The sequence below is a fragment of the Bactrocera dorsalis genome, unplaced genomic scaffold (assembly GCF_023373825.1).
Source record: "Bactrocera dorsalis isolate Fly_Bdor unplaced genomic scaffold, ASM2337382v1 BdCtg046, whole genome shotgun sequence".
Classification (NCBI taxonomy): Eukaryota; Metazoa; Arthropoda; class Insecta; order Diptera; family Tephritidae; genus Bactrocera; species Bactrocera dorsalis.
This window is the reverse complement of record NW_026038097.1, coordinates 55,998-71,358: the sequence shown is the minus strand read 5'-3', so window position 1 is coordinate 71,358 and position 15,361 is coordinate 55,998. Positions and strand designations below refer to the sequence as shown.

General features: G+C 33.3%; 2 protein-coding genes across 5 annotated transcripts; one reads left to right on the top strand and one right to left on the bottom strand.

Moving 5' to 3' along the window:
- Positions 1-3,287: 3,287 nt before the first annotated feature.
- Positions 3,288-4,689, bottom strand: LOC105227081 (uncharacterized). The gene is made up of 3 exons (XM_029550542.2): positions 4,589-4,689; positions 4,240-4,522; positions 3,288-4,182 (listed from the first exon to the last, which is right to left on the bottom strand). The coding sequence occupies exons 2-3, from the start codon at positions 4,404-4,406 to the stop codon at positions 3,645-3,647; spliced, it is 705 nt and encodes a 234-aa protein (XP_029406402.2). The 5' UTR covers positions 4,407-4,522; positions 4,589-4,689; the 3' UTR covers positions 3,288-3,644.
- A 293-nt stretch (positions 4,690-4,982) lies between these two features.
- Positions 4,983-12,767, top strand: LOC105227082 (growth hormone-regulated TBC protein 1-A). 4 transcript variants are annotated; one of them, XM_011206257.4, is made up of 7 exons: positions 4,983-5,125; positions 6,118-6,463; positions 8,574-8,761; positions 8,823-9,080; positions 9,806-9,988; positions 10,054-10,166; positions 10,238-12,767. In XM_011206257.4, the coding sequence occupies exons 2-7, from the start codon at positions 6,429-6,431 to the stop codon at positions 10,457-10,459; spliced, it is 999 nt and encodes a 332-aa protein (XP_011204559.2). In that variant the 5' UTR covers positions 4,983-5,125; positions 6,118-6,428; the 3' UTR covers positions 10,460-12,767. The 4 variants fall into 4 exon arrangements, with proteins under 4 accessions (XP_011204559.2, XP_019846169.2, XP_049317460.1 ...); XM_019990610.3 differs by having other exon boundaries at positions 4,996-5,139; XM_049461503.1 differs by having other exon boundaries at positions 5,035-5,125; positions 6,024-6,463.
- The last annotated feature ends 2,594 nt before the right edge of the window (positions 12,768-15,361 follow it).

Here is a 15,361-nt window from a genome sequence, read left to right as displayed (position 1 = left end):
TAGTACAATCAAGTGGTACTTAAAGTCATTTCTGCCTTTGAGATCAAATCGCTACTGGTGCTGGAGTGTAGAGAACCGCGAAATAGTCTAGAAGAACGTAACCAAGCGCACCTCCACTAGGTGTCCGGTGACAAAGGTATAGCCGGGAATGAACTGAGAGATGAGCTCGCCTGCTCCACAGCATCCACTCACAGGGTAGGTCCTGATCCCTTCATCGCGGTGGGTATCATATAGCAGCTCCTCCGTAAGGAAGAAGAAGTAGGCCGAGAGAGGTGTCCAAAACACCTGCTATTTGACTGCATAGCAGTCTGCAGACGCAGGATAAAGGCCCTGTTTTCATGTTTCCAAATTGGGATCAACTCGCACCTAGCAGTATATTGAAATTTATCGCTGCGACTAAGAAGAAGGCACAATAACCTAAGGTCGCGGTGCAATTCTCATCTATTTATCTTAAGTTCTTCTAGTCTTCCTCTTTTTATCATGACAATTTCCCTAAAAAATTGATTTGCATTTGTGTAATATAATAATCCACCTCACCAGATACTATTTTATATATGTATGTATTAGAACGATAGCAAAATCGTTGGAAGCAAAGACGTCATGGTAGGTGGACGACTACCACCCAACGAGTTTGCTATCGTTCTAAGGTATCGCTCTTTAATTGCTTTTTCGTGGTGTTGACATTTGTTCCTTGTTCCTTTAACGTACATATTTTGTTTTCTCTCAAATGCCTTATTGATGTAACTTCACTGCAACCGTGACACTTTTTCTAGAGCTTTACGTCCGTGAGTCTGCCCATAACTCTGCTCCATAGAGCAAGACATTCAGCGTAGTCGATATAAGGTTCCGTCTCAGCTGTCGGTCGTCCGATGTTGGACATTAACCTGCTGAGTTGGCAGTTATTTTAGAGCCATTTCCGTTGTAGATTTGTGGCCAATACGTAAGTCTCCTTTACGCGTTGTGGTCTTTCAGAGCGTTAATACTGCAAGAATGTGTCTTTCAAGTAGCTTATCACCATTAGGATGAGATATGTAGGTATTTTAAAGTTTTCTTCTAACGCTTAGACCATATTTTACCATTAAACGCTATTGAAATTATTCTGTACATCTAGCGTGGCGAGTAAAACTAGTAGTCTAAGTTTTTGCATCTACTGTGCGCTTCTTCTACACTCTTCATGACATTCTCAATTACCCCCAGCGTTGATCTGTAAGGTCTGAAACCCTATTCTATGCGTGATAAGCAGCCTGCCCCGTTAGTAAGGCAGTCTTTCGAACAGCTGTCTTAAGCATGCATAGAGACCGGTAGGGTGATGGGGTTTCCTTTTCCTTTACTACATAATTAAAATGGGCTGTTTTCTTTTACAAATTTGAGGCAAGTGTTAAATATTTCTAGTAGCACGTTTGGACGGTTTTGAGCCATATGCCGTCTGGTCCAGGTGACTTCTTGGCTTTAACTTTTTTTGCTTCCAATTGGCTCAGTGAAGATCTATAATATAATGTCTCAGTTTTTACCATTAAAAGAAGCTAGAAAATGATGAAGAAAGGAAATGAAGGAGCTTAAGGAAAAAGGCTGCAAAAACTAAGTTAGGACATGCAATAATAAAGTAAAAGAAAGATAAATGGGAAAAGCTATGTAACACACTAAATCACAACACATAATCGCACTAAAAAATGCGACATGGGCGCTGAGTTCTGGGCCCCAAAGAGTTTGAATCAATAGAATCAACCCAAATAGCTTGATAATAGGCATCTCTGAACGCAGGTAGAGTAGAAACTGACCTGTAAAAGACATATCTAGAAAAATTTACTCTGAAGTAATTCAAAAGATTCCCCTGAGCAAGGTTAAAAATGCATGAAAAAAGAGAACACGATCATTACATGTTGCAATGGTGAGAAGGCATTTGAAATCCTCCTTACGGCCAACAAAGATAAAAAAACCAAGAATTTGTATCTAATATTTAAATACAAGTTATTCGTTGAAATATACTTTCAGTCAGTGTGCACACCCTGTTAAAATTAAAACATAAAATATTACCGACAGTCACATCAAAATGATGATTGACATTTTCAATTATTATATTGTAACATACTATTAGAAATATAAAAAAAAATATCCACAATAAAAAACAGCCATCTTCCACCACGCTTGTTGGCCATTTTTTTATACTGTTGCATGCTTATGAATGGCGGAATGGAGTGTAATGAATAAACGAAAATAAGGTGTGCAAAAATGAGGAAAATAAAAAAAGCAAACACTTCATTTTTTATACACACAGATTTAGCAATGGAATGGTGCAGCATTGACCTATTAACAATCGCATAGAAATGTAAATTTCACTTTTTTAAAAGTGCTGTGCAAAACAATTGAACACATTTTTGTTGTGACATTTGTTGGCCTCTTACCTGCTTTTTAGATTTTTCGGATATAGTCTTCAATTGTTGAATTGTTTTGCGGCTCTTTTCTCCTTTATCTGCTCACTATTTCGTATACATATGTACATATATGTAGATACTTTGTTACCGGAGGCATTGAGTACAAGACGTCACTCAGGCTGGACGTATAGGCACCTAGCGGTGGATAAACATATGTATGGTATATCCGCGGCAATAATTGTAAAGGACGCCCATTCTTAATTGGAAATCTGTGTGTGAAATGAGACGCCTACTTCTAAAAAAGTATCTTTTTTCTCTCCATTTGTTAGATAGCCGCAAGCCACAAATAGGAGTAGAAGTCCGACTAATCATATTGTTAGCGCCAAAGTTTTTTTTATAAATCTAAGCACTTTCCGCCTTTTCTTGCAACAAGTCAGAGTGACACAAGCACTTGCAAACATTTATAACATTCAAATTAAACCATTTTGAAATTACTTAATTCAAAATCCCTACATTCTATTTAAAATTTTCAAATTTACACCTGTTTTTTTAAAAAAAGTAGGCAGGTAAACGCAAAACTGGCAGCAAAAATTATAACATCTGTTAAACTTTTCAATTCACAATAAAAACAATATTCACAATAAGCGATCTAACCGGATGTAAACTAAGCAGGTTTGATTTCTTAATCGAGTTGAATTGCAAAATACTAAACTCCGTTAAGGACAAAAACAAATTCGAATTTGTGTTAATTCTACACATACAAAATTAAACATATTGACTATTTTTCATTTCGATTAGTTTATAAGAAAAACTTCGCACTGTTTAGCTCTAGATTTGTATGCTTTAGATGCCTTTAGGCTTCTTTCATATATAGTACGTACCATAATTTGAATTTTCCAAATGAAATATTTTGAATAACTCAGTCGTCTCTCGCTTCGCATTTATTTTGTTTTTAAGTGGATGCATAATTTTTGAAATATTACATTATTTGAAATTTGCTATTATTTCGTTTTATTTAGAAAGGAGCTAATTATTGTAGTTGTACAATTATTTGACAAAGTTACCTAAACTCTAATTGTTTAGATTTATTTTTGTGAATATTAACATTGGTCGAAAGCTGCTTTTGCACTCACTTAATGCAGAATATTAAATATTGTATTACACACTATTGTCCACTCTTCATAATTCACTATAAGTTTAATGCGAATACATGCTGAAGTTTCGCTTTCGTTATTTGACTTTGTTTGCTACTATATCCACTACTAGTTGTGTTTATTGCTTCTTGCCAAATATCGCCTCTTTCGCTTCGTCGTACAGATCTAAGGCTAGATATTTTAAGTCTTCCATGCTTGTGGGGAATTTACTGACTGGTTCGGGCGTTACTTCGTCACCTGGTTTCACACCCTTTACGAAATTGTAAGCAATGGCATAACCTTTGCGCGCCTGTACCAGCGCATCTCGTGCAAATACTTCCGCCTGTTTAGGGTAGCAAAGTGAAGCCACTGTGCCAGCTCCTATGGTTGTGTACAGCACTTTCTTAATGAAACCACCACGCGCAGCAAAAATGAAGCCCGACAAACCACCGACTGCGATCGCACCACTACGTGGCAATATATTTTGCGGCTCATTCAAATAATCGATAGTGGATTGGGTATGCGCTTTGCCCGTTTCATAATAGTGGTCAAAATGCGCCTTCTGCTCAGCAAGTACATTGAGACCCGATTGAATTTCCGTGCGTACAACGCGTATTCCACTTTCAATAGTTTGGCGCGTCGGCGAGTCTTTTGGTGGATGCGATTCCTTTTTAGTACTAACAAATGAAAAATTTATTTATATCTGTAAACACATTGTGGAAAACAAAACAAACCTGTGTAATTCATGCAAGGATTGATAAAGTGGCAAATCACTTGGCTTGCACGTGAAATTGGTATTTGCCTCCACATTTTCGGCTGCTTTCACTTCCGATTGCTTGACAGGCACAGCAGCTAAAAGAACAGCTGTAGCTGGTGTAGCAAATAAAACTTTTCGGAACATTTTTAACCGATTGGACTATGATGTTACTACGCACAAGTTGGCGTTAAATGCTTCTAATTAACGTAGTACGCGAACGTGGTGGTTTCTGCTTCACCTTCTTCTCCCTTTACAGCAATCTACAAAATAAATTTTTAAACATTTGTAAAAATATTAACCAAGCAAAAGCCTTAAATTTGTTTTACCTAGTTGCTTGACATTGCATAAGACTCGTTGTCGATTACAAAAAAATGACACTTGTTTTGACAGTTTGCAAACAGCTGCTCGAATTCGCTTCGGCCTTGCATTGTGGAGCCAACGGGTGGTTCGGAAGCGTGATATAGATTATGTTTAAATGTAACACATAATTACATATTCATATGATCGAAATTGAAAAATTATAATACTGATTAGTTATCGTATTAAGCAAAATAAAATAAATTAACCTTCAATTAAAGAATTGAAATCATATGTATAAAAATGTATAATATACTCATAAAAATCTTGTAAAAATGTGGTGTCCATCAGCCAACGAATATTGGTATTGCTGTGTTAATTAACGGGTTTGTTAAGAGCTGGTAACCCTACTACGGTGCTCTTTCTTTGACATTTGTTTCGCCGCAACCGAAATTGACGTAATTTTTTGCAGTAATGTGGGTTCAAAACAAAATAATTTGTTAAGATTTTTTATACTCACTGCGAAAAGGTGGTTGAAAGAAGCGCGCGATTGTGTCTATTAGCAGGTGATGGAAAAAGAGTAATTATTATAAAAATAAACAATTTTACGGTAGAATACGTAGTAAATGAACAACATTTAATGACACGCAATAATAACTAATATAATAAATATAATGCAAATGTTCATTTCACTGAAATGTTGGAAAAAGGCGATGTGATAAATATCTAAATATCTCTATATCTTGTAAAAAATGTGTGTGGAAACCGAATTCTAATAATTTCGATTTGTTAATGATGTGATTAAAAAGTGCATGGTGTGCGTTTGTAGTGACACCTTTTACTATGTGTATTGGGGCAGAAACAATGACCTTAGTCAAATTAAAGTACCATTCAACAATTCACAGAATAAACGAAGTCAAGGCATTATACGCCCCCAGAAATCTAACATAGAGGCGTCGATATTATTAGCTGCAACTCTATAAAAAGCAAAAGAAAGATAAGAACCGAATTAAGAGGCATTCAATTGAAAACCTTTAATCTCCTAATCGAGCATTTAGGGTATTGCGTCAAAGCAGCAATAATCAAAGTTGAACTGCAGGACATAATTATGTAGGCTAAAATGCAAGAAGCTCAGTTCGAATATAATTAATTAATTTTAGTTAAAAATTATTAAATCTTACGGAACTCCTTCCGTTGCCGGATGTCCACATCACTTGCCATTTAGTATCAACTGTGTATCTTTAGGAACACAAAAATATCCTGCGGACGCAAAACATGTCAACTCGAAAGCTTTGCATCTACATATGTTTGTATGAATGTGTGAATGCAAATGTATTGTGTCTATGTAAATTGCTGGTTCATTTGTTCCTACTATTGGCTTAATTGGGGAATGTCGATAAACTTACAGTGAACATCTGTGGTAGCGTCAATTGCCGCCGGTTTTTTAAATAAGTATATTTGTAGCAAATAAAACAGGTGTACTAATGCAGAGCGGTTGTGTTGAATACTATATATGTATCAACAAAATTATAAATATACTTTCACACGCTTTCCGTAGATGTTGTGCTAGCCGTTTCACGTGAATACCCGCTGGCGCCGAGCTATTAGCATAGTTTTTTGCAATTATGCTAGCAACTCCTATTACAAATGTTACAGGAAGTGGATACGGTATAAAAAGTTAATGCTCATTGAAAACAAATGTGGGTATCAAGTGTGAAGAAGTGACATAAAAATTAATAAAGATACAGCGCGCTAGTTTTAAGCGTGCAGCCGTTGTTATTGCATTTTATAAGCTACTGATAAAATTATTTGCGACAAACTAGTTGGGATTTAACGTTTATGCAGCGCTAATTACAAATATCTCTCCTTATGGATTTAGCAGCTAGTAGCACTTCAAGATTCAGGTTAGTAAATTTACATGTATTGTAATTATTTGTAAAAATTTAAATGTTTTTTATAAGCACATGCCTTTGATTATGTTATAATGCATTGTAATTATGTGGATAGTTTATAAATATACATAAATATGTGTATGTTGACATACTTTTTATACTATATACATAAAAATATATGGCATATGTATATAGGTACATTACTATGTAAATACGTATGTTTGTGTAAGAAATCACTTGTACGTAGGAAAGTACCTCCAAACCACGCGCCAATTAAGCACTTTGTGTTCACACACATGCACACACACATATGTAGATATAAATAAGTTTTCAGTAAATAGTTCCAAAAGTGCTTTATGCTGCCACACCTTGATAAATAATTGTGTCGCTTGAGTATATATATTTAATATATGCCTCTAACTCTGTATGTACATATGTACATACATATTTACGTACTAAGTGTACATTACGTCATGCATACAACAAAGTTCTGTTGTAGCACATTAACCAAGCCGCAGCTGTCCATCAACAAGTCAACAGCTCGTTTTTTTTTTAATTTTTGATTTAATGCCTCACGTGCTTCCCTTAACAAACTGCAGCGCTAAATATTTTAACTGCATTAAGGTGTTCAGAGTGACGGGAAAATCTTTAATTTATGTACATATGTATGTATGTATGTTCACTTACATACAAAAGTGCTAAGTAGTTCCACAGCTAAAGAATTTTAAATTTTTTCTGTTACATTTTGTTTTACATACTAGGAAAACATACATAAATAGAATTACTACAAACAACTGTGATGGCATCTAAATCTCGCATGTATGTACATATGTTTGTAAATATTATATGTAAATTATAAAAATAAATGAATTAGCACTGGGAATAATGCCCTGGAAATATGTTCGACATTTATGTTAATTGCAGCGACTCGTGTGTAGATTTTGTAATTTTAAGAATTAAATAAAATTCTTTAGATTTTGAAAAGTCAATAGAAGATCGTCTATAAAAAATATAACGAATATTAGTTCTTAGTGCTTTTCAAATTATATTAAACTGAAAAATCTACGGTAGCAATTAAGGAAGAAAACAAAAACACACATGCAAATGTCATGGCAATGCAACTGTCAGTTGTTTGCCGTCATTTCATCCTTCTTTAAATAAATAAATAATAAATAGTATAAAATAATAATTGTAAAAAACAAATTATATTTTACCCGTATATTAAAAAAATGTATGCTTAAAGCGGAAATAGAAATCATGCCGTTAACTTTATTGTGTATACATTTAGTCAATTTGTAATTTTTATCACGCGCAAAGTCGCCAGCTATATTATAACAAAGTTCAGTAAAATGAATAATTTTTACCACCTTTGACGAGTTCGTTATGCTAATTACTCTACTGCTATATCCTCTCGGCCTGTTTAAGTGTAAGCAAAGTAACAAGAATACATACTTATAAGTTTAAATATGTGTGTTCTCATTTCTTTTCAACCCGTTTTACCGCTGGCTGCTTGATAAGTTTGATAAGAATTCTTTTTCTTAACCTGATTTGATAATTTTCTTGATTGATTATACGAGTGTACATATGTAATATGTACATACTGTTGTTAAGACTTTCTGGAATTGTTAAATATTTAGACTTAAAACTCAGTATAGAGGCAAATTTGCAGGAAATATATATGATAAGAGCGATTTAAATCATAAATAATTGATTTGAGAGCTTATCGGCAGAGTTTTTTTTTCACAAGATTGGATTCCACAATCAGATTAAGTGTAAATAATCGCTATAAGTACATTTAACGCTTTTACAGTATTTCAAAAAATTTAAAAAAGCTTAACCTCTATATTACTGATGCTTTAGTGAATGTTACTTACGTTAATTCCGTATTTTAACATTATACTTCATTATGATAAATTTTTAATGATGTTTTGAATTTTAAACCCATTTCATAGTTTAATTATCTTTATTAGGGTTCGCAGCACTTTCCATTTAGTAATTGCTTATCTAACTAGCCCAAAAGTGTTATCTCATAAATGACTAACATCGTGCTTATCATTTAACTAAAAAATATTTGCTTTTCTACGTAATATTAAACCCAAGTTTATTTGTTTACTTGCCGTAGCGATGTTGACGAATATGGCTTTAAACGCTCGGATAATTTCGATTATCGCAATTATGAGCAATTCATGTCCGGTTACCTGAAGACGCTCACCAAGCGCCGCATGAAATGGGAAGCTATCTTGCAACGCAATGCTGATCTCACCACAATTGATAGCAAATTGAAACGCTACATACGTAAGGGCATACCAGGTACTGATATACCCAATTAAATTTTATTTATTTTTTATTAAACAAATATCAACACCTGCAGGTCCATTTCGTGCTGATGTTTGGATGAAAATTTCCGGCGCTGCTAAACTACAACAACGCTCACCCACATTATATCGCAATTTGCTGGGTGCACATTACGAGAAGGAAATCTGCGATTCCATAACAATTGATCTACCTCGTACATTTCCCGACAATATACACTTCGATACGAAAAAAGAGCGTCTCTTCAATATTTTGGTGGCCTATGCGCATCACAATCGCGAAGTGGGCTACTGTCAGGGATTGAATTATATCGCAGGTATGGCAAATGTGAAGAAATTTATATCCACAAAAAAAAAAACAAAAAAAAGTTATTTTCGCTTAATACCCTACACAAATAAGAAACTTTTACATACAAGAAATTGATTTAGTTCGTGCAGTTTGTATGTTAGCTATATGATTTAGTGGTTCCATCTGAATAATTTTTTCGGAGTTTAAGTGGTTCCTTGGACAGCAAACCATCTCAAATTTCATGAAGCTACCTCGTCAAATGCAAAAGTTTTCGGTACAGCGACTGGATATTGATCGCTCAGTTTGTATGGCCGCTATATGCTATAGTGGTCCGATCTAAACAATTTCTTGGGAAATTTCATTATTCTTTTAGGCAATAACTCATGTCGAATATAGTGAAGATATCGCTTTAAATAAAAAAGTTTTCTATACAAGCACTTAATTCCGATCCTTGAATTCGTATGACAGCTATATGCTATATGGCTCGATATCGGTGATTCGGAGAAATGAGCGGCTTCTAAGGGAGAAAAAAAGGTATAAAATATTTCAGTTCAATATCTCAAAAACTGGGGGATTACAGAGTGTCAAAATATTAAAAAAAAAAATGTTCCGATCTTACAATAACAATAATAGATCTCTTTTACTCAAGTTCTTACAATACCAAAATTTTATATTCATATGTTATCGTCATTTGTTGAATAATTATAATATATTTTTAATTTTTTTTTATTATTTTTTTTACTCTTCTTTTAGGACTACTCCTAATTGTCACCGACGATGAGGAGAAATCATTTTGGCTACTAAAACATATAGTCGAGAGTATTGTACCACAATATCATACAAAAAATATGGCAAATCTACTACGGGATTTGGCAGTATTCAAAGAGATGATTATGAGAAGAGCGCCACAAGTCAATCGGCATATTGAAAATTTAGGTAAAAAATATTATGTTATATAATTTTTGTTCCTATATTTATTTCACAATTTTCCTCTAAAACAGGCTTACCTTATACTGTGATAGCGAGCAAATGGTTCATTTGCATTTTCGCTGAAGTGCTTCCTGTGGAAACTGTGCTGCGCATTTGGGACTGTGTCTTCGCGGAGGGCTATAAGGTGCTTTAAAAGCATATTTCATAACTCAACATACCACAAATTAATGAAATTTGTAACTCTTCTCCCCGCAGATTGTCTTCCGCGTCGCTTTAGCATTATTCCTCACACATAAAACAGCAATACTCGGCTGTGATGACATCGCAGCATTAGCGAATTTATTTCGTGAAAAGATGATGCAGGGTGACATCGTCACCGACTGCCATAGTTTTATAGAAGCCATGTTTAAGATACGTTTGAAACGTAGCGAACTGGAGGCACTACGCAAAGTGTGCGTAGGACGCAATAATACCTAAAGCAACAGTAACAAAAATAGATATGTACATGCGTAGAAACCAAACTGCATTTTTATGTAGTGTATTTACCGCCAAATTTGTATAGCTAGAGAGACTGTATTGTACTTGCGGCTCAACTTACTTAAAACGCATGTGCCGCATGCACACGTGGAAAGAAAGAAGAAGGTGTTTGCAATTTAGAAATAAACCTTACTGCCTGCGTCACCTACAGGTCATGCTGCACTCACTAAACAAATAACACAACTACCTAAATGTGTACACACATACACATACACAACTACATACATATGAGCGTAGAGCATATTGCGTACAAATAATAGTGGAACCAAAACACATACGACAGACTTAAATGTTTAGCAATATTAAGTGTTAAAAAGAGCTAGTAAAGATGCAAATCAGTAGGAAAATTGCCTAGAGGCCACAAAAATGGGGTATTGCTTTCAATATGAAAACCAATAATACGAAAACTAATTATGTTAGAACGAATTATGTAGCTGTAAAACGAAATTAAGACATAACATGCAACCAAACTACCAAAATAATACTAGCTTATATAGAAGAGAAGAATTTAAGTTACAAATATATATACATATTTTTAGTATTTAGTATACTATAATTATAGTAAAGTGTAAATTATGCTATTTATTATATTTATATGTATGTATATAATATATATGCTTGTGTTAAGTTTATATGTGTGCGTGTGCTGTTAATCAGTGTTAGAGTGCTTGCGTCGGGCCTTTAGTTGCCACAATTGCTGTTTTCATATATTTTATAGCGTTATTAATTAGTTATTAAGTATCTTGCTCACTCGTTGCATTATTTTTCATGCTTGTATTACTTTTTATTAGCCTAAAAGTTACTCTACAATGGCTTTCATTCATGCTACATTTTTATGCATCAATATAGTTGTGTTTTAAAGCTGAATAAAAGCGAAATTCGTTGGTGAAATGTATTCAATAATAACTGCTTTTGGTCGCGCTCGCAAAGCCAATGAGCAAACGTCAATTTTATGCAGTTTTGGAAAAAAAGTATGTTAAAAATGTATTTTAGTGGCTCACTTGTACTGTAATCAGCTGTCTTGAATGCAACGCCAAATTGGGGGTTAGGTTGGGTTCTGAGCAGGCAAAATTTCTTATCCGAAAAATGTTTTTAGCGGCTAAAATTATTATTTTGTACTGGCAGCAACTATCTTGCATGCGTTTGGAGGTTAGGTTAGGTTTGGAGACGTCGAAATATCTAATTGGAATACTAGTAAGGAATTAGCAGCTGATTAGATTAAACATAATTCCGATTAGTTAACTAAATTGGAAAAAGGTAAAGATTTTGTTTTATTTTTTAAGTTAGCGCACGTTATGGTGATACTTAAAAAAACAAATTTTATTTTTCTCTAATTATTCTTGTTTTGAAAGAAGGTTAAAAATGGCTTTGTTAACAATTATAATACTTTGACAGTTTCATCCAGTTTTGTATTCTACTAGTCTTAAACTTAAAATATCTGCAAAAAATTTTCGACTTTTTTAATATAAAATTTAAATAATTTGTTAGCAATATTATTTATTGAAGACTGGGTTTCAAACAATGCATTAAAAATTTAATTGGAATTTAAATAACTTTTTTTATATTAATTTATACAGAAAATAACAATTAAAAAGTAATTTTTAATTCCAAATACCTGTTTGAAAAATAAAATTTTAATTCCAAAAATCGGGAAAATAAATAAATGAAAATTAAAAATAAAGTTATTATCCCAGATATTGGTGTAAAAAAATAAAAAAAAAAGTTTAATCCCAATGATCTTTGAAATAGAAAAAACAATGCATTGAAAATTAGATTAACATTGAAATAATTTTTTTTATTATGTAATCCTGAAAATAATAATTAAAAAGTAATTTTTGTGTTTTCAATGCAAAATACCTAATTGAAAAAAATTGTTTTAATCTCAAAAATCGGAAAATAGGTAAATAAAAATTAAAATGAATTCGCTACCCCAGATATTGGTGAAAAAGGTTTAATGCTAAGCTTAAAAAATGAAACGAAAATATTTTTTTACATAAAGCTTAGTACATATTAATTTTTTTGTTTATCGAAAAATGGGCATTAGGAATTGAAAATAATTTTTTTAACTCTGATATTTTGGTAACTCTGATATTTTCATTAAAATTTTGAAAATTTATTTTTTTAAGGTATGAAAATGTATTTCTTAAATCAAGATATTTGCATTAGAAAAATTGAAAAATTTAATTTTAATCTCAACATTGGATTTAAAAATTGCAAATCTAATTCGGTTCAAAAATTGAAAATTTAATTAATTTAATAATTAACAGCATTAGTCCCTCAAATCTAATTTTCGTTTAAAAAATTTGGTACCCTGGATATCTGAACTATAATACTTTAGCTGAGCCATTAACTAAATATAGCGATATTTTTGAACGTGTATGCCAGCCCAGAGTTATAAGAAAACAGAATTGGAAATATTTTGTTTAAGGTGAGAAAGAAAAATAACCTTCGAATTTTTTGCTGCTATTTTTTCCCGATTCCAATAATTATGTAACTATCACTCGCTCTTATTAATAGTTGTGGCGAGACAGTTTACTCCTAGTTCAATTGGGGCAAGTATTCGAAGCAAAATTATGGCTACTAAGCCTAAAAGTATGCAGTATTGGAGGCAGTACTTGCGAATTTTGGATTATTTCAATATATGTACATATGTAATTAAAATGTATGTATATAATTTCAATATAAAAGTAATAAGCATAAATAATTTAAATGAAATTGCTGAGTAAATTGCGAAAGGAGGAGCAAAACTCTTTCGATTTTGTTTTTTGGAAATTCTTTAATAAAAATTTTTTTTTGATATTTTTTAATGTAAAAACTATATTTAAGTTAGAATAAAATTTGTTAGTTTTTGTTTGCATAATTTTTTTAATTTTAAATTTATTATTTAAATGCATTTGCTTTTTGTATATTTTTTTTAAATTCTAAAATCAAAAATTAAAAAAAAAAATTCTTAAAAAGTTTAAAAATAGTAAATATTTAATAGTTTCTTTTTTTATTATTTATTTAATAGTGTAATTTTCGCAAACAAATTTTGCTTACATTTTTTTTTAATTTTTGGATTTACTAAAATCAAAATCTAAGAAAATTTTTAAAAATATTTAAAATTTGATAAAAGAAAGGATTTGCATTGTACGCTCGTATTCACTATAGAACAGTACAAGTAGTAAGATTTGCATTAAGAAAGCCAAATTTATGTTAGATCAAAGAGCAAAATTCGAGCAAAGTTCGAGCAAAAACAACAAATGATCAAAAATGTGTTAAAAAAACAACAATAAAAATAATAGCAATAAATGTGTAAATGTGTGTTTAAAAAATTAGTGTTTTAGCAGCGCTTCCTCACACATACACTGAAAGATAATACATGCAATAGTTTTGATAGAATATTTTACACACAAAAAACGCATACATACTCAATTATCAACGAACAAATCCAAACGAAAACAGGTTTTAATACACACACACATACACAATTGTTTTGTTAAATATATTTATACATACAAGTTGAAGTAAATAAAATACACTAATATTTGGATGAAGTAAAAAATCAATTTTAATTATTTTTTAAAACACAGCAATGCTTGAACAAAATATATAAAACAGGAATTTGAACTATTTTTTTTTTTAAATTTATTTTATCTTGTTTTATGTAGAACTGTCCGTCTCCGTTTGTTTAAGCAAATAAATTTTGAACGAAGAAAATATAGGATGATCCTTTTTGAGGTTTCTTACTTACTGAGAGGTTAAAGACCTCTCAAATCTCCATTCGTTGAGTCCTGTTTGGGCCTCTCTCTCTTTTTGTCTGCAAATTCACCTCGTTTCCCTCTTCAACTCTCGGTATCTTTCCCATCCCGCACGTGTTTTGGTCGATCGTAACTTACCGACTTAGGCAGTCTGTTTCCTCTCCACTAAAACACGGCACTGCTCATTGTACCGGCTGTTCTTTTGCATTTGCCGAAACCAATGGCGTCCCACAGTTCCCTTATAACAAGTTCAGAGAGCAGGAGTGCAAGCCGAGTAGAAAATCGTTCCACTATCTTTTTTGATTGTAGCTTCCCGACGTCGAACATCCCTTGCGCTTGTGCTTTTTTTGCCTGCAACAAGATAGTCCGAGACAATGTTAGGACCTCGGAGCGTGCGCATGTCTAAAACAATAAAAAACGTGTCTATCACAAATATGATCTATCTGGTTAGTGGCTTTTCGATCCGGAGACAGACAGGTATATTGATGAATTTTCTTATGCTGGAATCCAGTACTACAGATAACCATATTTCGGGCCCCGTGAAGTCGATTAGCCTCAACCAATTTGGAGATGTTTCACCGTTGAGACTGAATTTACCGACCGTTGTACCAAGGACACCTCTTTGCCCATCCTGGCGTTAAAGTTACCAAGCACGATTTTGATATCGTGGTGTGGGCAGCTCTCATAGGTACGCTCTAAGCGCTCATAAAATTCATCTTTGGTCACATCGTCCTTCTCTTCCGTCGGGAAGTGGGCGCAAATGCGATATGTTGAAGAACTTCGCATTGATGCGAATCCGTCTTAGTCCTTATCCCATCCATCGCACTTCTTGAACGGGGTGATGTCAGCCTTTATCGCCCTTAAATCGCTATCCTTAATGTGTATGCCATGGTCGTCATCGAAAGGAGGGTTTCTCTTCTGAGGCTGTTGTTTCGTTTTCATTGGAGTCGGTTTTTACGTAGTGGGTCCCAAACCCAGCGCTTAATCCCGAATAGGGATGGTTCGTCTTCTCACTTTAGCTCGCCTTGTTCTTTAGCTATTCTGAGGATACTTGCTCTAAGATCGGAAGTCGTGAGCTACTTGAGCCATATGTAAAAGAATC